This window comes from Chiloscyllium plagiosum, unplaced genomic scaffold (genome assembly GCF_037043375.1).
Source record: "Chiloscyllium plagiosum isolate Xiang-an unplaced genomic scaffold, Cpla_swu_hap1 HiC_scaffold_22, whole genome shotgun sequence".
NCBI lineage: Eukaryota > Metazoa > Chordata > Chondrichthyes > Orectolobiformes > Hemiscylliidae > Chiloscyllium > Chiloscyllium plagiosum.
In genome coordinates, this window is record NW_028270160.1 from 6,141,292 (window position 1) to 6,166,922 (window position 25,631).

Here is a 25,631-nt window from a genome sequence, read left to right on the forward strand (position 1 = left end):
TAGATTAGAGTGGTGCTGGAAAAGCACAGCAGGTCAGGCAGCATCCGAGGAGCAGGAAAATCGACGTTTCCTGCTCCTTGGATGCTGCCTGACCTGCTGTGCTTTTCCAGCACCACTCTAATCTAGTCCCTGGAGCCGGAAGTCCACTACCATGAGCTGTTGCCTAATCAGAGACCAGCAACCCTAGTAAATAACAGCACCAGCGGGGAAGCAGTGCTGCTCCAAATCCCTCACCCAAATGTTCAGAACCCAGGCCACCGCTGAGCATTAATTGCCATTCAGTTGGCAGCAGGTCAGGAAGGCTATCCAAGTACCTCCATGTCATATCCTTAACTTGGTGTGGTTGCGAGGGAGCTAAAGTGGTAAAGTCCCCAACCGCCACCCTGTCTCCTGATTAATGGACCCCTTCCTGACCATTACAATCATCAAGGGAGCAGAAATATTATGGTTTCACCCATGCTCTCTATTTGCAGCCCTCTAGTGCATGAGCTCAGACATGCAGATGTTGAAAGGTTATCAAAATTTGAGGAACAGAAGACCAGCAGAAGATACTTGCTTCTCTTAAAATTAAGAGAACCTTTTCTATGTATATCATAGTGTGGAGAAAGTGAGGACTGCAGATGTTGGAGATCAGAATAAAAAAGTATGGTGCTGGAAAAGCATAGCCGGTCAGACAGCATCTAAGGAGCAGGAGATTCGACATTTCCAGCATAAGCTCTTTTCACACATTCCTGATGAAGAGCTTATGCTCAAAACATTGAGTCTCCTGCTCCTCGGATGCCGCCTCATCAGCTTTGCTTTTCCAGCACCATACGTTTTGACTCTCGTATATCATACTGTGATGATCATGTTATTGAACTAAACAACCAGAGGTATGGACTAAAATGCCAGAGATTATGTGTTCAAACCGAAATTTAAGAATTTAAACACAGTTTGAAAATCTAATCTGGAAATAAAAAATGGTTATCAAGTGACCAAGAAGCTTTCAGATTGTTGCAAAAGCCTAACTGGCTCATTGTTGTCCTTTACAGAAGGCAAACTGCCATCTCCACCTATACCTGGCCTGCGAATCTAGTTCTGGAGCAGTATGGATGACTCCTATAACTGGGTCTGGTGGCCTTAGAGTTGGGGGGAAAATGCAACCATGCTTTGCTTCTAGAATGCTTTCACTGCTCTAGTATTACCTGAGGTCCTCCAGATTAGATACACTCTTGCTGAGGAGGTGTTTCTCCCGTCTGAGTTTTTTGATCTCCATTCGAAGCAGTCGGATATCATCCACCCGCTGTCTGTATTGTATCTCGCCTTTATTTAACATGGAATGCTGAATCTTGATCTTCTCATACAACAATGCCAGCTCATCATTACGGCGTACTAACTGGGTACCCAGAATGTCTCTCTCGCTGATAACCTGGCAGGGATGTTAGAACAATGTTAGTTGTAGAAACAACATGAAATCTTACTTCATCAGTAAAGAGGGTGAGCAGAAATCAATCCTGTTGCTACATAAGCTCTGAGCTTCAAAAAAACAAGGAAGGCTTCCCTGCAATTAAGAACACATAATAAGCTTAATAGCCCTTAATGTTTGCTAATAGGAATATGATAGGATAATTATGAACAGGACATTGGTTAGGCCACTATTGGAATACTGTGTGCAATTCTGATCTCCCAGCTATAGGAAACTTGAGAGGGTTCAGAAAAGATTTACAAGGATGTCACCAGTATTGGAGGGTTTGAGTTAGAGGGAGAAGCTGAGGGTATTCAGCCGAGACTATTTTCCCAAGAGCGTCAATGGCTGAGGGATGACCTTATAGTAGTTTATAAAATGATGAGGGGCATGGATAGTTTGAATAGTCAAGGTCTAGTCAAGGTAGTGAAGTCCAATACGAGAGGGAATAGGTTTAAGGTGAGAGGGAAAAGATTTAAAAGGGACCTAATGGGCAACTTTTTCATTCAGAGGGTCATGCATGCATTGAATGAGCTGCCAGAAGAAGTGGTGGAGGCTGGTACAATTACAGTATTTAAAAAGCATCTGGATGGGTATATGAATAGGAAGGGTTTAGAGAAATTTGTGCCAAGTGCCAGCAAATGGGACGAGATTAATTTAGGATATCTGGTCAGCATGGACAAGTTGGACCGAAAGGTCTGTTTCCATGCTGTACATCTTTGTGACTCAATGACTCTAAGTAGCAACACAAGTGGATAAAGAGGGCATCCAGTAAGCTTGCCTTCATCAGTTGGGGCATTGAGCATAAAAGTTGGCAAGTCATGTTGCAGCTGTACAGAACTTTGGTCAGACCACATTTGGAATATGGTGTGCAGTCCTGATCGCCACATTATTGAAAGGATGTGGAGGCTTTGGAGATGGCGCAAAAGAGGTTTACCAGGATGTGCTGGTAAAAACTTGGAAAAGTTGGATTGTTTTACTAGAGCTGAGGGGGGACCCATTAGAAACATAGAAAATTCTGAGAGGCGTGGATAAGATGGACTGTTGAAGATTTTTTCCCAGAGTGGAAATGAAAAATAAAAGGGGGCATAGGTTTAAAGTTGGTGTGAAGCATGTTGTTTTACACAAAGGGTGGTAGTTGCCTAGGACACACTGCCAAGGGGAGGTGTTAGAACAAGATGCGATAGCAAAGTTTAAGAGGCGTTTAAACAGACACATGAATAGGCAGGGAATAGGAGTACGTGTAGGCAGATGGGGGTTAGCTTAGAATGGCATCATGGCCAGCACAGACATGGTGGGCCAAAGGCCATGTTCAATGTTCTAAATGCATGGGTCATAGATTGATGTGGACGAAATGCGGCTGTACAGGAAATTGGTTAGGCCACTGTTGGAATATTGCGTGCAATTTTGGTCTCCTTCCTATCGGAAAGATGTTGTGAAACTTGAAAGGGTTCAGAAAAGATTTACAAAGATGTTGCCAGGGTTGGAGGGAAAGGCTGAACAGGCTGGGGCTGTTTTCCCTGGAGCGTCGGAGGCTGAGGGGTGACCTTATTGAGGTTTACAAAATTATGAGGGGCATGGGTAGGATAAATAGACAAAGTCTTTTCCCTGGGGTGGGGGAGTCCAGAACTAGAGGACATAGGTTTAGGGTGAGAGGGGAAAGATATAAAAGAGACCTAAGAGGCAACTTTTTCACGCAGAGGGTGGTACATGTATGGAATGAGCTGCCAGAGGAAGTGGTGGAGGCTGGTACAATTGCAACATTTAAAAGGCATTTGGATGGGTATATGAATAGGAAGGGTTTAGAAGGATATGGGCCAAGTGCTGGCAGGTGGGACCAGACTGGGTTGGGATATCTGGTCGGCATGGATGAGTTGGACCGAAGGGTCTGTTTCCGTGCTGTACATCTCTATGTCTTTCTGACTCTATGATCTCTTTGTTTGGCAACACTCCCCAGGACCCTACTATTAAGTGTATATGTCCTGCCCTGATTTGCCTTTCCAAAATGCACCACCTCACATTTATCAAAATTAAACTCCATCTGTCACTCCTTGTCCCATTGACCCATCTGATCAAGGTTCCATTATACTCTGAGATAACCTTCCTGATTGTCTATTACACCTCCAATTTTGGTGTCATCTACAAACTTGGTAACCACACCTCCTATGATATGGAGATGCCGGTGTTGGACTGGGGCGTACAAAGTTAAAAATCACACAACACTAGGCTTTAGTCCAACAGGTTTATTTGGAAGCACTAGCTGGTTCATCACAATCACCTGATGAAGGAGCAGCGCTCCGAAAGCTAGTGCATCCAAATAAACCTATTGGACTATAACCTGGTGCTGTGTGATTTTTAACTTTACACACCTCCTATGTTCACATCCAAATCACTTATATAAATGACGAAAAGCGGTGGACCCAGCACCAATCCTTGCGGCACAGTGCTGGCCACAGACCTCCAGGCTGAAAAGCAACCCTCCACCACCATCCTCTATCTTCTACCTTCGAGCCAGTTCTGTATCCAAATGGTTACGCCTCCCTGTATTCCGTGTGATCTAATTTTTTCTAATTCACTTGCATCCCAGTTTAACTCTCCAATTTAGTTTACAAGTGCTAATTCACTTTTGCATAAGGTAATAATTCAGCTACTATTACCTTTGAGATTATGCTTTTTTGCTGAAACGCAACTTGGTTATGCTAATTCAGCAGAACCCCTTTCCTGGTCCTATCTACATTGCTGGTATTTACATGAACCACAACCATTGGATGTTCCCCCTCCCCCTGCAAGTTCCTCTCCAGCTCAGTGCACATGTCCCAGACGTTGGCAACACAGCTTTCAGGACTGCAGAGAACTGTCAACCCCCTGATTATTCAGTCCCCGACCAATACAACATTGTTGTTTACTCCAACACTTGAATGGCTTCCTTCCCACATATGATGTCACGGTGAGATCACTCATTTACCCTGCAGCCTTTGCTTTCATCCAAACAGGTAACAAGAACCTCAAACTTGTCAGATAATTTCAATCACTGAGGATCCTCAGCTTTTACCTTCTCAACCTCCATATTGGACTAACTCAGTCACATTCTCCTGTCCCCTCATCGGCCTAACTCAGAGTCAAACCCTCCTGTCCCCATATTGGCCTAACACAGAGTCACACCCTCCCCTCCCAATATTGGCCTAACTCAGAGTCAAACCTGTCTGTGCCTAATTACTGAGCAAATTTGAAGGCCTGACATTAGAATTACTATAGAAATAAACTACAAAATACAAAACTGATTTTGCTATAAGAGTAAATAGGATACAAAAACTGCTATTTCAGCGAAAACAGCAATTAAGTAAACATTTATAAAGCACCAGTTGTATTTTTAAGACATTCAAACTGCACCGCTTTAAAATTGAATAATTCACTATCTCATACAGTCCACTGCAATGCACCTGGTCCAGCTCTTTCTTTTGTCGAATCCTCTCCGTGTCAGCCTCATCAATAATTCGCAGCAGCTTTCGTTCTTCTGTTTCCTGGTTTTCAATGAAAATCCTGGTGTCCTGGGCCTGTTGTTTCATCTTCTGCAGTTCAACCTGCATTTAGGAAAGAAACAGCTCAAACTATGAGGTTGATCAATATTTTGAAAATTCACAGATCCTCCATGCAGTCTATTAGAACAGTAAATTTACAGCATGTCACAGAATTATTGAAGAAGGAGGCCAGCCAGCCTATTGTGTCTGTGCTGGGCCTCCAATGAGCATCAAGGTTTAGTGCCATTTATCTGTCACCTCTCCATAATACAATGATAAATTATTGCAGCAACATCTTCAGGCACAAAAATAAAACACTAGCTGGTATGCCACCACTAAATCTGCTCCTGCCTTAAATATAACTTTTTTTCCAAATGGGGCAAGGAATGGCCAACAAAGTAACTCTCCACATTACAATTTTCTTCTTTGTCAGCTAACATTTTCAAGCTGTATGTTTTCCACTTAACTTAAAAAAAGGCAGGAATCAATCACACAGTCATTTATTTACTTCATTTTAATTTTTTAATGTATTTTTCTGTCTCATATTTTTATGAGGGTGGTAAATGTCAGTGCAGAACACCACCTCATTCTGGACATTCAATATCAGCAGTAAAGTTTCCTTTTTTTGATATGTATATGTCATAAAATTAACATTCTTGCAAATAAAATCTTTAGAGAAAAGATGTTGAGGCACAGGGGTAGTGTCATGACACCAGGGCCAGAACTTGAGGTCCATGGGAGGTGCATTCAAAACATGGCCAAATAGGTTAATTATCAAGCTGTAAATCATTCAAATACACCCGATGGCAGCTGGTAAGAGTGGGGATTTCCTGGTCAGTCATCCTGTAGAGGACAATGGCAATCCATTGCAGTAATTTGTCCATATATATGGATTAATCCAATTGTCAGAAGTGAGAAAAGACTGGAGAAAAGACAGACAGACAATCACATGATGACAGAATAATTACACATAGAAGGAGGCAATTAAGCCCACCATGTCCTTGCTGACTCTCTTCAAAATCAAGAAAACTAGACCCACTCACCCACCTTCTCTCTTTTCAGATGCTTATCCAGTTCCCTGTTGAAACTCTCTAGCGTATGTGTTTCACTCAGGTAGAGTATGACAAATGTATGGAAACACAAAGCTGGAGCAGGGGTAGGCCATTTGAGACTGCTCCACCATTTGGTAAGATCATGGCTGATGTGATAACTCCAAGATGCCTTTAGAGAGAGGTGGGCAATGCAGGGGTTACAGTGCGTTATTTCCCCCTCCAACTCCATTTTGATTTAGCTCCACTCCTCCCTCACTTTTGATGGTTTTCATTACCCATACTGGGCTTTGCATGCAACATTACATGGGGGATTTATTGGTGGTGGTTAATGGTTATAAAAGGTCATGGTGATTTGGTATTGGGAAAGCATTTTGTTTGTGTGCAATTAAAAAAAAGTATAAATCAGACTTAAAGGGCTCTTGAGGTGCAGCGGTAGTGTCCCTATCTCTGAACCAGGAGGCCCCAGTTCAAGTCCCACCAGTGCCAGAGGTGCATGTAATAACATCTATGAATGGGTTATGTTAAACAAAAGCAAAGCCAAAGGGCTCATGTGGTGCAGTGGTAATGTCCCGACCTCTAAGCCTGGAAGACCAAGTTCAAGTCTCACCTGTTCTAAAGGTATGCAATACCATCTATAAACAAGTAGATTAGAAAACAAGGCAGATGCAGGAGGCTCTTGCTGTGCAGTAGTAGTGTCCCTAACTCTAAGCCAGGAGACCCAGGTACAAACCCCACTTTCTCCAGAAGTATGCAACAACATCAACTTTGAACAGGTTGAATTGAAAATATCAATGAAGCAGATCCAATACCCTCAATATCTTTAGAAACAGGTGGGAGCCACAGGAAGTACATGTTTTATTTCCCCCACCAACTCCATTTTAATTTAGCCTCTTCCTGCTCACTTTGCCCATAATGGAATTTGTGTCTAACTATTTAATTGGCCACATGGGTCATTTACTGGTGGTAGTTAATGGCTAAAAAGAATTTTTAGAAGTCATAATGATTTGGTAATGGAAAAACTATTCAGTTGTGTGTGATAGCATTTCAGATATTAAAAAAATGCGGACCCAGGGGTGTGAGACTGTAGAACCGTTTGTCTCAAGCTGGGACTAGTCTATATACACCACAATGGCTCTATTTTGGTGTTCAAGAATAAATGATGCTCATTTCCAGTCAGGCTTTCTGAATTATTGCAGCTGATTTGATTGTGGTCTCTAATTTTCTATCTACCCCCATTATCCTTTGACTCCCTTATCAGTGATGGACTGGTTCGACTGAAAGGTCTGTTGCTGTGCTATATGACTGTGAGAATGGTTTCTCTCCATTGGTGCCATCTAGAATACTTAAAATTGTTGAATACATTATGAAATCTGCTCTCAATCTTCTCTTCTCCAACAGGAACGATCCAATGTACTCACAACTGAATTCCCTCATTCCCAGGGGCATTCTTGTAAATTCTTGCTGCACCCTCTCTTCACATCCTTCCAAAAATATGATGTCATGGACACAACATTTGAGTTGGGGCTAAACTAGAGATGGAAATGTGTTGCTGGAAAAGCGCAGCAGGTCAGGCAGCATCTAGGGAACAGGAGAATCGACGTTTCGGGCATTAGCCCTTCTTCAGGAATGAGGATCTACTAGACTTTTATAATGAATCAACATAACTAACTAGTTATCTTGTTCTCTATGCCTTGACTTATAAAACTTGAGAACCCACATGTCTTTCTAACCATTTCCTCTACCTCCCCTGCGACTTGCAACAATTTCTGTACATCTCCCCAAGGTCTTTCTACTGCACCACAAATCTGCTTGTGATTTTATGCTGCCTCTCCTCATCCCTTATACTAAAATGTACCTCTACATACTTAAATTGTTATATGTCCTCCCATTCCACCGGCCAGCCTTTTTAAAATCTACTCTAAAATTTCGCTGTACCCTCACATTTCACTTCTGACATGTGGTGCTGTGCTAAAGGTAATCTTCATTTGAGCTCTCTATTTCTGATTAATTGTGAACTCGTGCAATTAGGATTGTGGTCAATTTTGTACAACACACCTACTTGGTACTGGGTTCAGATGCCGAGTCCCTTTTACAGGAACTTATAAACAGCAGAGAGAAGTCCAGCAAAATTTCAAGTGGAATCAAATGCAGATCCCAGCAGGGAAAAGACAAGGGTGTCACCATTGCCCGCGAGACGTTTGAAGATTTAATTTTCACGGACAGAATCATTTGGTCTCTGAAGTTTTCACTTTCCCTCATCAGCTATAAAATGTATCATTCACTTCCATTCAGCCATGATCTGATGTATCATCATTTACTGGCGAGTTACTGAAGCTTATCTGAGTATAAGTTAGGTCAACACAGTAGCAGGAAGGTGAATTATCCATTCTGCTAATTGTGACCTATTCTCAGTTCAAATCAGCAATAAAGCAAAGTAAGTCTTAACTGTACTTGCATCGGCTTATAAAATCCAGGTTAGCTTCATTGATCACAAAAGAAGCTTTCAAATGGATATTTTTCTTTTGGCAATTGAAAATAATTGTTGTCTACATCTGTTGCACAATTGGCTTTTAATTCAGACATTTAATGTTGAAATGCATATGCCACTACTAACAAAATTCTGAATAATTACATTGACAATAGTTTTGAACAGAATCGTACTCCCTTTTCTTTGCTCCTGAACTGAACAATGTACAACATAAAGAAAGAGATATGTTTAAATGGCACCTTTCATGACATATGGACACCTCAAAGCAACTCTCAGCTAGAGGATGTCATTTGAAATACAGTAATGGGTGCAATGTTTGAAACATAGCAGTCATTTGTGCACGGCAAATCCCTACAAACAATCTTATCATGGTCAGTCAATCTGTTTTAATAGGATTTTAATGAGAGATAAATATTGGCCAGGACATGGAGGATAAATCCCCAGCAATTATTCAAAGTAGTGCTGTATAATCCATTCTTCCACCTAGAGTGATTACTCAGTTTAATAACTCTTTCAAAAGCTAGCACCTTCAACAGTGATTCATTCAGCTCTGAACTGTTATGTTAATCTAGATTTTATGGTCAATTCTCTGCAGCGGGGCTCGAACCCACAATATTCTGACTGCTGGTCAAGCCATGGCAAGTAGCAATCAAAAGGTACTGATTGGAGAATGCAAACCAAACATGAGCATAGAAATTATTTTCTCAAATCTACAGCATGCTGCAATAAACTCTTGTCAAGTAGAGACTGAGTGAGTGCAGCAGTGAATTAGGGCACAAGGATGACCAGCAGTGTAGCAAGTCTTCAAGCTGCAGGAAAATGAAGTCTGACATTTGTGAAGAAGGCCTGACTGAATCAGGACTTATTTCCACTTTAGGCATCTCTCCATTGTAGAGTGAGTTGGAGTAAGGACTGCACACAGAAAAGTTGATGGAATGCATGATCATTGTCACAAAAGAATATATTGGCATTTTGTCAGTCTTAACAACCTCTGTGCTGGCTGTAATGGAAAGGCACTGGGAGAAAGAAGGACTTGCATTTACATTTAGTTTTATCACAGCACAGAACAGTGTCTTCGATATACAGATTGCTTTGAAGTGTAGCAACCACTGTTATGCAGGACAATGTGACAGTGGCTGTGCTCACAGACAATTTATTTTGGAGGGAGGGCAGGACAGGAGGATGAGTAACAGTTTACAGCAGTTCTTAAATTGTGGTTCATAAACCAGGATACTTACTCCTGGTGGTTGAAAATACAAATCACTAAGTGCAATGCAACAGATGAGGCCAGATGTGACTTGGCCATTAGCCCAGACCAATAATAGCACTATCTCAGCAGGTCTTTGTTTTCAGAAGTGCAGTGAATTATTGACTTTATATGATATACATCTTTATGTGATTATATGTTATTATTTTTGTGATCTACTTGTCCATTTCTCAATACTTATTTGGACAAGATTAAGAAGCGTCATGTGTTGAAATATCTCTTATTGATATTTTAATGGTCTGTAAGGTTGACCCCTTTATAAGATTGTAGGAACAGCGGTTTCTGTCAAAGGAGGATTTGTGAATGTAGTTTATTTGCTTTCTGTCAGCAGTTCTCCATTTGCCATTGTTACTTTATGGCTCATTAGTATGTACATTGTGCAAACTGGGTGATTGAGCATGGAAGAGGTCTGTTTTGGCCTTGAGTTGGTACAATTTGACATGGGGGTCCCTGGAGCCAGAGGGGTGATGGTTAGATAACTGGGTGAGGCTAGAGGGCCTAAAGTCAGCTATCATAACTTGGACAAAGTCATGGAGATTTGAGGTTGGGTCTTCTAACTAGCCAACCTCAGCATGCATCTAGCCCAGTCATCAGCGATTACAGTTAAGACACAGTTGGCTTTCTTTCTGATTTGAACTGAGAATAGGGAACAGTTAGCAGAACGGATCATTTATCTTCCTGCTTCTTTCTTAATCAAACCTCTGCTCCAGGGTCAGCAGATCCAACTCCATTCTATATTCACCCTTTTCCACAGCAAACATTGTGGTAATCTAGGTACTGAATACGAAGGCAGGTTCAGCAGGTCAGTAAATTTCCTGAGCTGAACCACCCACCTCAGCAGTCAACATGTGGCTCTTGATGTCCACAGATCTAATAATCTCTGTCTCCATCAACAATGACTGACAGTATATGCAGCACTCATCAACACATTCTCAAGTGTAATTAGGAATAGGTAATGAGTTTTGCTTCTTTCCAGCGACTCTCAAATCCCAAGAATAATTTCATTAAAAATTCCAAAGATTTACATTCCTTTGAATAAAAAGAAATCATGAGTAGCTAACCTAACACTATAACACTGTATGACTAAACCTTGATGCTGTGGAGTATTAACATGGTGAACATAGGTTGCTGCTCAGGGCAGTTAAAAATATTCCCAGACAGAAAGTAGTATTATGAATGATATCACATTGATCTACAGACTACAGGTACAGCAAAATAAACTTCACAGTGAGTATCAGCCAGTGAAATACAGAGCTGCAATAGCTAGATCTAACTTTTGAAGGCACCACTACCAGCCTTTTGTCACCTTGTGGAATAAATAGTTATAGAGTACATTTTATCATAATGTACCAACACATTTAAATATGAACCTTAACATGGAACAGCGCTGCCACTTCTGAATCATTCACCGCCAACATCTAGGAGTCACCATCAATAGAAAATTCAACCAGACAAGCCAAAAACTACACACACAGGAACTGTTCGGAGGTCAGGAATTCAGATACATATAACTCCCCAGAGTCTATCTACTATCTACAAGGCACAAGTCAGAAGTGTGATGGAATACTCCCCACTTGCCTGGCCAAGTGCAATTCCAGCAACACTCAAGAGGCTTGACACCATCCAAGGCAAAGCAACCCACTTGACTGGCACCCCATCTATATTTACTTCCTTGACCATCAGTGCACAGTTACAACAGTGTGCACCATAAACAAGGTGAACTGCAGCAATTCACAAGACCTCTTTCAAAAGCACTTCCAAACCTACAAATAAAACCCCAAAGAATTGCAGATGCTGGAAATCAGAAACAAAAGCAGAAATTGCTGGAAAAACTCAGCAGGTCTGGCTGCAACTGCGAGGTACAGTTAATGTTTCAGGTCCAGTGACACTTCTTCAGAGCTGATCACAGATAGCAAAAGGTTGGTATATACACTGAAGATAAGGTGGTGGTAGGGGGAGAAGGAAATGATAGGGTGAAGGTGGAGTTGGAACCCAGAGAGATGAAATCAGTTGGATGGACAAAGGAATGGTCACAGGTCAGCCTGGGAGAATCAATAGTTGCTAATGGAGACTATTAGTGGCTGACAATAGGTTGTTTGTGGTAGCAGCCCTTGTGGAAATTGAGGTACTGTTTTTCCAGTTTATGTTAAGCTTTGTGAGAGCTCAACAGTAATCCTGAGACAGAAATGTTGGCCATAGAACACAGTGGTGTTTGAAATAGCAGGCAACTGGAAGCTCAAGGTTATTTCTGCAGCCAGAACAAAGTCTGCATTTTGTCTCCCCAATGTGGAGCAGACCACATTGTGAGCAAAGACTAGAATGAGTGAAGTGCAGGTAAATCGCTGCTTCACCTGGAAGGTGTGTTTGGGGCACTGGACAGTGAGGAGGGAGGAGGTAAATAGGCAGGTATTACATCTTCTCCAATTGCATGAAAAGATGCCAAGGGGTTGTGAGGAGATGTTGGAAATTGAGTAGGAGTGAATGAAGATGACCTGGAGAGAACAGTTACAGGCCAAGGCTGACAAATGAAGGGGAGGGGAATATGTGCCTGGTTTCCAAAGCTGCAACTTTACCACCTGAAGGTACACAGGCAGCAGACACATAGAAACACCTGTTGTGCTGCCTGTAAGATCCTTTCCAAGTCGTACACAATCCTGGCTTGGAACTATATCGCTATATCTTCACTGTTGTGGGTTCAAGAAGCTGTAACTCCTTTCCTAACAGCACTGTGAGTGCACCCAGAGATGGACAGCAGTAGTTTAAGATGATGGCTCATCTGCACCTTCTCAAAGACAACTAAGGATTGCAAAAATGTTCACATCCAATAAATATGTTTTAAAAAATGTACAACATCAGATTGCAATGTCAAAGCAAAAAAGCTTTGCCTCTTCCTAAGGTAACAAGCCAAAGCTCAGAGAATTAGCAAGAAGGGTCCTAAGAGTGCTGATAATAAAACTCCCATAATGTTGGTCATTACTGGCCCCAGGGACCTCATTATTGTCCTTGTCGAGTCACATAAACCATTAATGACTTTAATAACCAATCACAGCACAGTGAAGTTAATATTTCAGTGCACTATATTTTATGTTATTCAATAACTCCCTGTAGATACGATTCAAACTATAAGAACATTAAGTAATCTATCCAAGCTTCCACTTGTAATTTAATGAAAGCAAACAGAAAATAAAAGTATTTTCTCTCAATCAATAATATCTAATTAAAATATCAGCAACGGCTGCTGACAGCCTGTGAAAAGTGTGTTTTCCTGCTGAAGGAGGTGGTGAGACATTGGAACACAGGTCAGATTCTGCTCTTTGACCACTTTTGTTTCTCTAAGAGAGAAGCCCCTAGCCTAATGTCTTAGCCTAATGTCTTAGGCAGAAGACATTGTGACATTGTGATGATGATCTCTACCTCCACATCATTCAAAACTGTTTGCTCCTATTGGCGTAAAACAAGCATACACTGCTGGATTAAATGCATTGAGGTAATGAAAATTTTAAATGTTGCCAACATGTATATTTGGTAATGAGAGCTAAAGAAGCATTATTCCAGTAAAATTCTGACAATAATACCTTTAGTGTATCCTTCTCCTTCTCCATGCGCTGATATTCGAGGTGTTGCTTCACTAGTGCAGCTTCTTTCGCACAGATCTCATCCTTCAGCTGGTCAATGTGGTGGTTCATGATCTTCAGCTTACGTTTCATTTCAGCTATCTCATCCTTAAAAGGCAAAATTAAAAGCAGTCCTAAATACATTGTTAAATTATAAAAGACAGATAAAAATGTCTTCTTCTTCCAACAGAGAATACATTCATTCTCCCTTACTAATTTCTCTTCACCTTTCCTGTATGATCAGGTACAGAATTGGGCACTCTCTCTTGCCTCAATGATGTAGCCACAATTTATATGCAAGGCTACAGACAAATGGTGGTGGAATGACAGTGAACAAGCATTAAAGGCCAAACCAATCTATTCTTCACCTATCATACACATACACATAATACTACCAGCGATTGCAGCCAGGAGACTTGTTTTCATTATCATTAACCTTCGGACAATGAAGCCAATTGCAATGTACCTCCTGCCCACCCTAGCCGAGGCCAGGGTCAGAACTAGGACCTTGTTAATCTACTTGTCACAGTTTCTCACAGAATAATGCCAGGACTTCAGGGGAACGCCTATAGGGGAAGATGAGATAAATCTTAACTTTTCCAATTATTGTCTAGCTCAGAAATGGTCACTGTTGAACCAGAAATGTATTCATGAGCTGAGTCCATTGTAGATTCACAATCATGGCTTCCAAAATCATCAGTACCTCTCAAGTGTGTGATAATTTTGCATTTTCAACAAATCATTTTTTCTCAGGTAGGATCCGATTTTTGAAATTCCTTGACCTAACAAAGTGGCAAACATTCCCACAAGTCCCACCCTTGAACATGTCAGTTTTGACTTTCAGTGGGGCACATCTGGAGACAGCCTGAGCTTCATGCATGCACAGCACATAGAGAAAGCTGGTCAGTTACATGGTGAGCTGTTTCCATTTAAATCTCAGATTACTATCTGCGCTGTCTGGAGCCCAGAACCGCAGGGTGGACCAGGTCCGTTTCAGTGAAGTGGTTTTGGATAGCTGATATTTCCCTCTGGAGAGCTAGAATACAACTCTTGGCATGGTCCCGGTGGGAAAAGTCATGGAGGTTAGGTGCCCTTAGGGTGAGTTCCCTTAGTGAGATTGGTCAGTTATCCTTTGGTATTGTTAAAAGTAGACAAGAATGTGTCTAAAATATACATAAACCCATTGGAACTGTCAAACTTCCAAAGACTGTCAAATGGTTGAGAGATTTATAATAAGCGTAAAGATTTCCATTTGCTAGATTAGTGCTACTGACTGATTTCACAAGGATTAATTATTACAGTGGGATAATGGCCTGCCATCTCAACATGATCAGCAGCTACATGTGTTTTTGGACTCTGATGTGGAACTGTGAATTCAGGTGCTTCTTGCACATGAGTTAAATATTTGTTTATACAAGGCTTTATTAAGTAAAGGAATCTAAATGTAATAATGTAGCAAAAGGACTGAAATCTGCATCACACTGTTAGAACTTTATTCAATAGAACTTTTCTTGTTTCTTATCTGTGCATGGATCTTCCCATGACGCATATGACATGAGTTGGCAGAGGGCAAACAGTGCTGGGTGTGAGGGAGACATGAGCGTGCAGGAGTTGGCATATAAATGGAAGGGTGGTGCCTACAGGAGCAAGAGGTGGCATGAAGTCCCATAGAGAGTTGGTAGAAGGGCATAATGGGTCATGGCGGTGTGTTTGGGCTAGATGCTGTGAGGTGTGTGGAGTATGTGTTTGGTTTTATTTACTTTTTGTTGAAGTGTTACTCAGTACCAATACAGAGAAACCTAGCATTGAACCCACAGCCCAAGCCAGCAGCCTCTGCTCTTACTGCAGTGCCATGTGGCCCATAACTGAGTCATAGATTCATAGAGTTGTACAGCACAAAAACAGACCCTTCGGTTCAACTCGTCCATACCAACCAGATATCATAAATTAATCAAGTCCCATTTGCCAACATGTGGCCCTTATCCCTCTAAACCCTTCCTATTCATGTACATCCAGATGCCTTTTACATGCCATAATTGTACCAGCCTCCACCACTTCCTCTGGCAGCTCATTCCCTACACACACCACCTCTGCGAGAAACAGTTGCCCCTTAGGTCCCTTTTAAATCGTTCCCATCTCACCTTAAACCTATACCCTCTAGTTTTGGACTCCCCCACCCTGGGGAAAAGGCTTTTCATCCTATCCATGCCCCTCATGATTTTATAAACTCCTATAAGGTCATCCCTCAACCTCCAAAACTCCAGGGAAAGTAGCCCCAGCCTATTCAGTCTCTCCCTGTAGCTCAAAACTTCCAACCCTGGCAACATTCTTGTAAATCTTTTCTGAACCCTTTTAAGTTTAACAATATCTTTCCTGTAGCAGGGAAACAGGAATGACACAGTATTCAAAAGTGGCCTTACCGATGTCCTGTATAGCTGTAACATGACTTCCCAACTGCTATACTCAATGCACTGGCCAATAAAGGCAAGTGTACCAACCATCTTCTTCACTATCCTACCAACCAGTGACTCCATTTTCTAGGAATTATGAACCTATCAGATAACCCTACCACCTCCAAATGAAAGCCAGGGAAGGTGCTGGATATGTAGGGTAAAGTTTCTGTCAGCCTTTTCAGCATCCTTTAGCAGGCTGGAGAATATGATTATTAAAATCAGCTTTGTTTTTTTAATTGTCTTTCAGTGTTAATGCTGAAAATGTGACCCGCACACTGACATCCAATCAAACTTGATGAATAGATTGCATTCTTTTTTGTAATAGAATCATCTGAATGTCGTTATAATGAAAGCAGGTTGTTTTGTGAATAAAATGAGTCCTGATGGCTGTGAAATTCAGTTTCTAATTGTCCATTATGAACTGCAATCTAAAGCTGTTTGCTTGGTTCCTAGAGCCTACACTGACTAATTTAAAAAATTAACTACATGATCTAAACAAGATTTCAATTGGCCTCAACAACCTCAGACTTGGGCAGAGACGAAAAATCAGCTCCCGCGTGCTTGCTCGTGTCCCTTGGCCCAAAGAAACATATTCATTGATACCAAGCGAGGTCAAGATTGAACTCAGTCGGGTTATCTTCCTAGGTAAAACAGCTGCTGACATTTTCCTGCTTAAGTCACAAATAAAGAATGAGAACTGAACAGAGGTGCTTTGTCAACTCACTCAGCTGGACCTGGAGTTTACCCAACACTTTAAACTGAGGCAACAAATTAAAACCAGTAATCCTTTCTTTTAACCATTCTTGGGGAAAAAGAAACTTTGCAACTTTAAAATGTTACTTTAAGTCAATTTTTAAAAATTGATGTTTATAACACTTGTGGTGTTCATCAGGCCCACAATACGTTCTCAGAATGTCTTGGTTTGGTAATCGCATTACCGGAATTCTGACTTTTGAATCCAGTCATGTGATAGACTGTAGGTATGGATGAGCTATAAAAGGTTGTTGCTGACACAAAGGACACGGCACCACCCTTGCAGTGAAACCACCAGCTGTGCTAAGTACAACCTGAAAATAGCAGTATGGTGCAGTGACGTACTTCTGACCTTTCAGTTTAGCAAAATCAGTGACAAAGCTGCAATTCCCAGTTACATCACAACACCCATGGTGTGGAAAAGTAGATGATGCTGCTGGAGGCGTTTATTGTCAGCATGGGGAAAAGTGTAGGATGGCCGTTTCAACTGATCCAACTCGGAGATATTTCAAACGCCAGCCAGCAGGAACTGACATTCAGTGACAAAACAATTCCACAGTGCCCACTTAAAAAAGTTCACAAGCGCATTCTGGAGAAGAAACAGTTTTTTAAACACTGCAAAGGGTTACATTCAACAACATGTCTTTTCTTTAACCACAACCCATTAACAAAATCTTGCTGAAATAGAATTCACCTTTTTTTAAAAGTTCCTTCGGATTGAGGAAGAATTGTTTCTGTTCCAGTTCAACAGGCTCTGCAATGGCTTTTAAATCTAATGCTCAAATCTGCATTGGGAGAAAGGTGGTGCTGGAAGAGTTGGTGGTTGGGCACCAACGCCCGTCCCCCAAGTCCCTCCTCCCTACCTTTTATCTTAGCCTGCTTGGCACACCTTCCTCATTCCTGAAGAAGGGCCTATGCCCGAACATTCGATTCTCCTGCTCCTTGGATGCTGCCTGACCTGCTGTGCTTTTCCAGCAACACATTTTTCAGAGTCTTCCTGAGTGAGCCTTCTTCACTTTGGTCTGGCACAGGCTAGTATTTCCCATGAGTTGGCAATATGTTTGACCTCTTCTGGATGTTCTGAGGACATCCTTAAAAACCGTCATCCTTGGATTCTTCTGTTACCATCAAGGTCTGAGTAGGACAGTTGTTTTGGAACTCAGGTATCAAGCAAATGAAATATCGAAACACTGAAAGTAGGAGCAACAGTGGGCCAACTGGCTATTTGACCCTGTTCTGTCACTCAAGATGATCACAGTTGATCATCCAACTTTGTACCTAGTTCCCACTTTCTCCTCATATTCTTTGATCCCTTTAGCTGGAAGAACTACATCTAATTCCTTCTTGAAAACATTCAACGTTGTGGCCTCAACCACTTTGTGTGGCAGAGAATTTCCACAGAATCACCACTCTCTGGATGAATAAATTTCTCCTCATCTCAGTACTAGATGATGTACCCTACATTCTTAAACTCTGACCCCTGGTATTGGATGCCATAATAATCAGGAACATCCTTCCTACATTTACCCTAGTTTATTCTATAGAGGTTTCTATGAGATTCCTCTGTCATTCTTCTAAACTCCAGTGAACATAGTTCTAAGCAACCAGTCTCTTCAACCAGTCCCACCAACCCAGGAGTCAGTCTGGGAAACCTTTGTCACACTCTCTCCACAGACAGAATATTGTTCCTCTGGTTAGGAGACTAAAACTGTACACAATACTCCAGGAGTGGCCTCACCAAGGCCCTGTACAATTGCAGAAAGACATGTCTGTTCTTTCACTTGAATCCTCTTGCTGTGAAGGCCAGCATACCATTTGTTGGCCTTCTTCACTGCCTGCTGCACTTGTAATATGCTCTGCTAAACAATATGACTCGGCTAGCAGAGCTGATTTTGAAAGATTAGTGACTCAATGCTCAGAATTGGCACAGCTGTTAGATTCCCTTCCTTGTCACTGGATTTGCAGATTGTGCAAAGGCACTGCTTGAGATGCCTGCTGTAGATTGTCTAGAGATTTCAGGAAATAAATTGAAAAACATGTCCATTTGGTTCAGCAAGAATAAGGTTTCTTGAGCATTAGATGGTAAGTTTTGTATCTCAGAGTTCCCGTGTACAAAACCCTCCTTTAATACATAAGAGACAGATAAAGATCCAATGCCAGTCTTTGATCTGTCTTCCTATATCACCATGAATTTAGGAAGGGAGCAACTTAAAGGTGATCCATCTGTGGCAATTACCTTTTCTGGGCAGTATCCCAATTACAAATTAACTGTTTTTCTTTACATTTGAATTTCAGACAGCAATTCAGTTCTGTGGAAATTGAGAGTTATGTTCATTATCGTGCACCAGCATATGCTTATTTGCATTAAAAATAGATGGTTGGCATGCTTAAGAGTAGCTATTGTTGATAGGTTGTGCATTATCTCATTGCAGCTCTGAGTGTAAGCTTCTATCTGCTATTTCAATTCAAAGAAGTTTAAGGAGGTAAAGGCAGGACCTTTCCACTCTACTATCCAGAATGTTAATCAGGTGCAGGGGGTCAGGAAGAATGTGATCCCTGTGCTTCACCCTGAAGCTTGAGTGAGGCATTTATCCAACATTGAAAGCAGCACAAGAAAATTAAGTTGTTTATTTATGCTCAGCCAGAACTCTGATCTTCATCCAGTTGCAAGAAACTCAATTGCCTTTCCATGGGAAAGAAATGATGAGAATGATTTCTTTGATGATTTCAATGGCTCTTTATAACATGATATTGCTTCATGCTCACTAGAGTTAGTCCAGATCTTGGTGTGGTACTGATATTTAGCCAATAAATTATAATGGCTATTTTTGACAAGGGTTAAACCAGCTGGAAATCACTATCACTGGGCTAGTTCTTAATCCCCCAAAACATGCAACTCTCTAAGGATAGATAGAAAGATGGTGCAGCTTCCAGTCTGTGCAGTAGGAAAGCAGGAATGGCAAATGTGTCTGAGCTGTTGAGACGTTGAGGCCGAAATAACTAAAACATTGGTAGTATAGAAGTTTTTTCACTTTCCTGTTCTCCTATCAAGGAAACTATGGGTTTTTTTACCCTGCAATATGGAAGAAGGCCATTCGGCCCATCAAGTTCACATCAACCTTCTGAAGTGCATTCCACCCAGAGTCACCCCGTCCCTGTATTCCTACATTTCCCATGGCTTAACACCCACCTTGCATATCCCTTGGAAACTCTGGGCAATTTAGCATGGCGAATCGACCTAACCTGCACATCTTTGGACTGTGGGAAGCACCCAGAGGAAACCCAAGCAGACACGGGGGAGAATGTGCAAACTCCATACAGACAGTTGCCCAAGGCTGGAATTGAAACCGGGTCCTTGGCACTGTGAGGGAAGAAGGTATCTTTCCCAAGTTACAAACATATTGTCATTACTTCATCTTTTGCAAGGAAGAGGGTCAGAAATAGAAAGCCCAGTTCTCTGATTATGTGCCAACTATTTTAGTTTTCGCCTGGGAGAAGCTCACCATAGAGTGAAATGGAGCTACATGTCTATTCTGCAGCATGGTAAAACGTGACACTAGATTGAGGAGGTATATTTACAAAATGTTATATTTTAAACTTGATAAGATCCACGCCAGACAATTCCAACTCCAGCAAAAGACCCAACCATTGTTCTATGATCATTGCCAAGTCCCCCACTATTGTCATCTTGGCCGTTACCAACCAGAAGCTCACAAGTATCAGCATCCTGGCAGCAAGTGCAGTGTAACTACAGTCACAAGGAGTACCTCACATTTCTGAACCCCTCCAAAACCACTCCTGCCCCTAGCCCCAAGTCAGCAGTGTGATAAAACACTCAGCATTTCCCTGGAGATGGCATCCACAACAAACAAAAAGTGTGGTGTCATCCGTAACATAGCAAACCTCTGATTAACACATTTGTTCCTTGTCAACTCCGATACTGTTCATTGTCAGTGCATTTCAATTCCACTGTGCACCACCAAGAGGATGCACTGTCGGAACTTGTTAAGGTATCTTCAATCCTCATTCATGACACCTATCACCAAGAAAGTTGAAGGCAGCAATGTCTTTGGAGCACCTTTCCCTATACAGTCTGTTCCAAGTTATAAACATATTGTCATTACTTCATCATTGCTGGGTCAAAATCCTGGAGATTCCTCCCACACACTAATGTGAGAGATATCAATACAAAGACTCCAGTGACTTGAGGAGAAGGACAAATACCCAACTTTCAATAACAATTTGGTATGTGTAATAATTGAACTCACCACATACAAAGAAGTTTTTCTTCCAAAGGAAATATGCTAAAACAATGGATTGGAAGAAGGGGTGTCCTTACCTGAGCTTCAATCAAGTTCTTGCTGTAAAGGTTTCTGTCAGATCGCACAGCCTCGTAAAGGTTCTGCTGCTGTTTCAGCTTACTGTCAGCCTCTGAGATTTTCTTTTTGAATTCGAAATTCTGCATCTCATACACCTTAATGTCTTCCATATACTGAAGAACCTGTGGAAGAAACATTATTTCTCATTTAGAGTCCTATAAGTTGTTTACAATATTAGATAAGGGATTTGACACTTAAAAAAAACCAGTTGCTTCTTGCAAGTTCAAATTTGGAAGCACATTAAGAGGCTAATAGGATATTTTACACACATTTCTTTCTAACTTTTAAGTGCATCAAACCTTTTAGTCACTTTTTGTACTTATCCCAGATAGTTAGTCCTCTCATCAGCTTATGTTATTTACAGGGTAAGGCTCCTTTGAGTCCTTTTGCAACAACATGATTTTTTGAAAATTGCGTTTTAACAGGTCAGGCTCATATTTTCCAATTTCTACACCAATCACCATTATATCTGAGTAAAGCTCAAAACCTCGTGTGAATTAGAGCTGAAATCTAGCACTGTGAGCACTTAGAACCAAGATGGACCAAACACATTTCACTGAGTACAGTCGGCAACTGGGAAAAGGAGAGAATTTCAGACTATCAGTCCAGGCTTTATTTCTGTCAGATTGCACATTTATGAGAGATGAAAAACTGTCAATGAATTTCCTTACATTAATTAATGGATCTCACAACATTTTATTTTATTTAATAAGCTTCAGCTTCATTATTTGTGGAGTATAGGGGCACCAACCATCGCAGATAACAAAATACAGGGATACCGCACTAATGTTACATTCCTTAATATCACAAAAGACTGCGCGATCAGACCAGATGATTCACTGAGGAAAAGAAACCAAACTCACAAGTATGTGATCAGCATGCATCAAATCAACGAATAATAAGGATTAAGTGTATATCAGTTAGGCTCAGCTTAATTGTTTACACAGATGAAAAGCCATTACTTAAATCCCAACTACATAACAATAAGTGCAGTGTGATATCTATAGCTATCAGGTTTAAATGTTTGGATTTCAAAACAGCAGAAAATATATGTTGGTTACATCTGTGAGTGTTTTATTTCAGAAAGCCTGGCTGGACAGTTCTTCCAGCACAATTACCTAATCCATTAAATATCAGAAAGTAGCTGACTGCAAAGCTTTGGAGAATTAATGGAAATACTTTGCTAGACTAGTTTATGACAGGTAGAGTAAACATTGAACCCAATAGCTTGTATTCAGATCAGAATACACAGTGATTGATATTAGGTTAGGAAAACCAAAAATTGAAAATTGAACGCAGAAACGAGACTCTCTCTTCTCAAGGAGCTTCTTTTTTGAGCAGGTTGTGGAAAAACCTGTCTCCTGTATCGAAAGGTTTAATTTACAAAATACCTAAACAGGTGTGTCTGGTTAGAAACCTGCAGGTTTTTAAAAGCTGAGAATGATCAAGCTCTCACCTTTGTGAGTAAGACTATGAGATAGAGCAGCAGAAATAGGCCATTCAGCCCATTGAGTTTATTCTGCCATCCAATGAGCTCGTAGTTGATCTGCTAATCCTCAATTCCATTTTCCTGCCTTGTCCCAATACCCCTTAATTCCCTTAGTGATTAAAAACGTACCTATCTCAGCCTTGAAAATACTTAATGACAGCCTCAATAGCCTTCTGTGGTAAAGAATTCCACAGAATCACAACAATCTGACAGAAAACATTCCTCCTCATCTCTGTCTTAAATATGTGACCCCTTATTTCTGAGATTATGACCTCTGGTCTGAGACTCACCAACCAGAGGTTTCTGTATCTACCATGTCAAATTCCCTAAGAGTCCCATCTATTTCAATAAGGTCAGGTCACCTCTTATTATTTTAAATTCCAATGAGTTCAGACCCAGCTTACTCAATCTCTGTTCATAAGACTGTACCTCCTTACCCAGTACCAGGCTAGTGAACCTTGCCTAGGCTGCCTCTAACACCAGTATATTGTTCCTTAAAAAAGGGGCCCAAAAATGTTCACACTATTCTAGCTGTGTCAGACTAGTGCCCTGTACATTTTCAACAAAACTTTCCTACTTCTATACTCCATTCCTATTGGGATAAATGTCAATATCCCATTGGCCTTCCCTGTTGCCTGCTGAATTTGGACACTAGCTTTTTCTGTTTCATGAGCAGGAGTCCCAAATCCCTCTATTCTGTAGCCTTCTGCAATCTTTCTCCATTTAAATAATACTCAACACCTATATTCTTCCAAAGTGCATGACCTGACATTGTATTCCATCTGCCAATTTTTTGCATACTTGCTTGACCTGGCTATATCCCTTTGCAGACTCTTTGTGTCATCCTCATCGTTTGGCCTTCCCACCTATTATGTCATCTGCAAACTTGGTCACAGTACATTCACTTTCCTCATCCAAGTCATTGACATATATTATAAATAACTGTGGCTCCAGCACTGATTCCTGTGGTACTCCACTATTTACATCCTGAAAATGCCTCTTATCCCAACTCTCTGTCTTCAATCGGTTAGTCAATCCTTTATCCATGCAAATGTACTACCACCAATATCATGGGCTCATCTTATGAAGTAGTCTAACATGTGATATCTTAACAAATACTTCCCCTTTATCCTGCTTGTTACCTCTTCAAAACATTCTAGTAAATTTGTCAGGCACGATATTCTCTTCACAAAGCCATTCTGATTCTGCTTGATCATATTAAGTATTTCTAAATGCTCTGCTATTACATCCATCATAATATCCTTCACTTTCCCATGCACAGACATGAAGTTAACTGGCCTCAAATTATCTTTCTTTTTGTCCCTTCTCCTTTTTAAACAAAGATGATACATTGACAATTTTCCAATCCTCTGGAACTTCTCTAGAACAGATTATTACTGTACATCTACTATGTCTGTAGCTACTTCCTTTAATATCCGAGCATGCATTCCATCAGTTCCAGGGTACTTACTGGTATTTAACCCTATCAGTTTCCCTATCAATTTTTTTTTCCCGGTGGAAGTAATTGTACTTACTTCCTCTCCACCTTATGCCACTTGATTATTTAGTATTTTTGGAATGCTATCCGGCCAGGTGTTAGATTTGGAGATAGGTGGGCACTTTGGTGATATTGACCACAATTCAGTTATGTTTACATTAGTGATGGAAAGGGATCAGTATATACTGCGGGGAAAGAGTTATAGCTGGGGGAAAGGTAATTATGATGCAATTAGGCAAGATTTAGGATGCATAGGATGGGGAAGGAAACTTCAGGGGATGGGCACAACTGAAATTTGCAGCCAATTCAAGGAATAACTACTGCATGTCCTTGATAAGTATGCACCTATCAGGCAGAGAAGAAGTGGTCGAGTGAAGGAGCTGTGGTTTACTAAAGAAATTGAATCTCTTATCAAGAGTAAGAAGAAGGCTTATGCTCGGATGAGAAGTGAAGGCTCAGTTAGGACACTTGAGAGTTACAAGTTAGCCAGGAAAGACCAAAAGAGAGATAAGAAGAACTGAAAATGTGTTGCTGGAAAAGCGCAGCAGGTCAGGCAGCATCCAAGGAACAGGAAAATCGATGTTTCAGGCATAAGCCCTTCTTCAGGATTTCCAGCAACACATTTTCAGCTCTGATCTCCAGCATCTGCAGTCCTCACTTTCTCCTCAGAGATAAGAAGAGCCAGGAGGAGACATGAGAAGTCGTTGGCAGATAGGATCAAGGAAAACCCTAAAGCTTTTTATCGATATAACAGCAATAAAAGAATGACTGGAGTAAGATTAGGGCCAATCAAAGACAGTAGTGGGAAGTTGTGCGTGGAGTCCAAGGGGATAGGAGAACAGTTAAATGAATATTTTTCATTGGTATTCACACTGGAAAAAGACAATGTTGTTGAGGAGAATACTGAAATACAGGCTGCTAGACTAGACAGGATTGAGGTTAACAAGGAAGAGGTGTTGGAATTCTGGAAAGTGTGAAAATTGCTAAGTCTCCTGGGCCAGATGGGATTTATCTTCGGACTCTCTGGAAAGCCAGGGAGGAGATTGCAGAGCCTTTGGCTTTGATCTTTATGTCGTCACTGTCTACAGGAATAGTGCCAGAAGACTGGAGGATAGCAAATGTTGTCCCCTTGTTCAAGAAGGGGAGTAGAGACAAACCTGGTAAATATAGACCAGTGAGCCTTACTTCGACCGTGGGTAAAGTGTTGGAAAAGGTAGAATTTATAATCATCTAGAAAGGAATAAGTTTATTAGGGATAGCCAACATGGTTTTGTGAAGGGTAGGTCATGCCTCACAAAGCTTTTTGAGCTCTTTGAGAAGGTGACCAAATAGGTGGATGAGGGTAAAGTGGTTGATGTGGTGTATATGGATTTCAATAAGGCATTTAGTTAAGTTCCCCACATTAGGCTATTGTACAACATATGAAGGCATAGGATTGAGGGTGATTTAGTGGTTTGCATCAGAAATTGGCTAGCTGAAAGAAGGCAGAGGGTGGTGGTTGATGGAAAGGTTTAACCTGGAGTTCAGTTCCTAGTGGTGTACCGCAAGGATCTGTTTGGGTCAATTTCTGTTTGTCATTTTTATAAATGACCTGGTTGAGGGCATAGAAGGATAGGTTAGCAAATTTGTGGATTACACTAATGTCGGTGGAGTTGTGGATAGTGCCAAACAGTACA

At 41.2% G+C, this 25,631-nt stretch overlaps 1 protein-coding gene across 1 annotated transcript in view; it reads right to left on the reverse strand.

The window, feature by feature from the left end:
- Positions 1-25,631, reverse strand: part of cfap58 (cilia and flagella associated protein 58) — a 200,965-nt gene that overhangs the window by 103,242 nt on the left and 72,092 nt on the right. Inside the window, exons 10-13 of the mRNA XM_087999253.1 lie at positions 20,929-21,090; positions 13,345-13,491; positions 4,885-5,025; positions 1,185-1,408 (exon numbers count right to left, since the gene is read on the reverse strand). Coding sequence (XP_087855379.1) covers positions 1,185-1,408; positions 4,885-5,025; positions 13,345-13,491; positions 20,929-21,090 — 674 coding nt within the window. The remainder of the gene's footprint in view (positions 1-1,184; positions 1,409-4,884; positions 5,026-13,344; positions 13,492-20,928; positions 21,091-25,631) is intronic.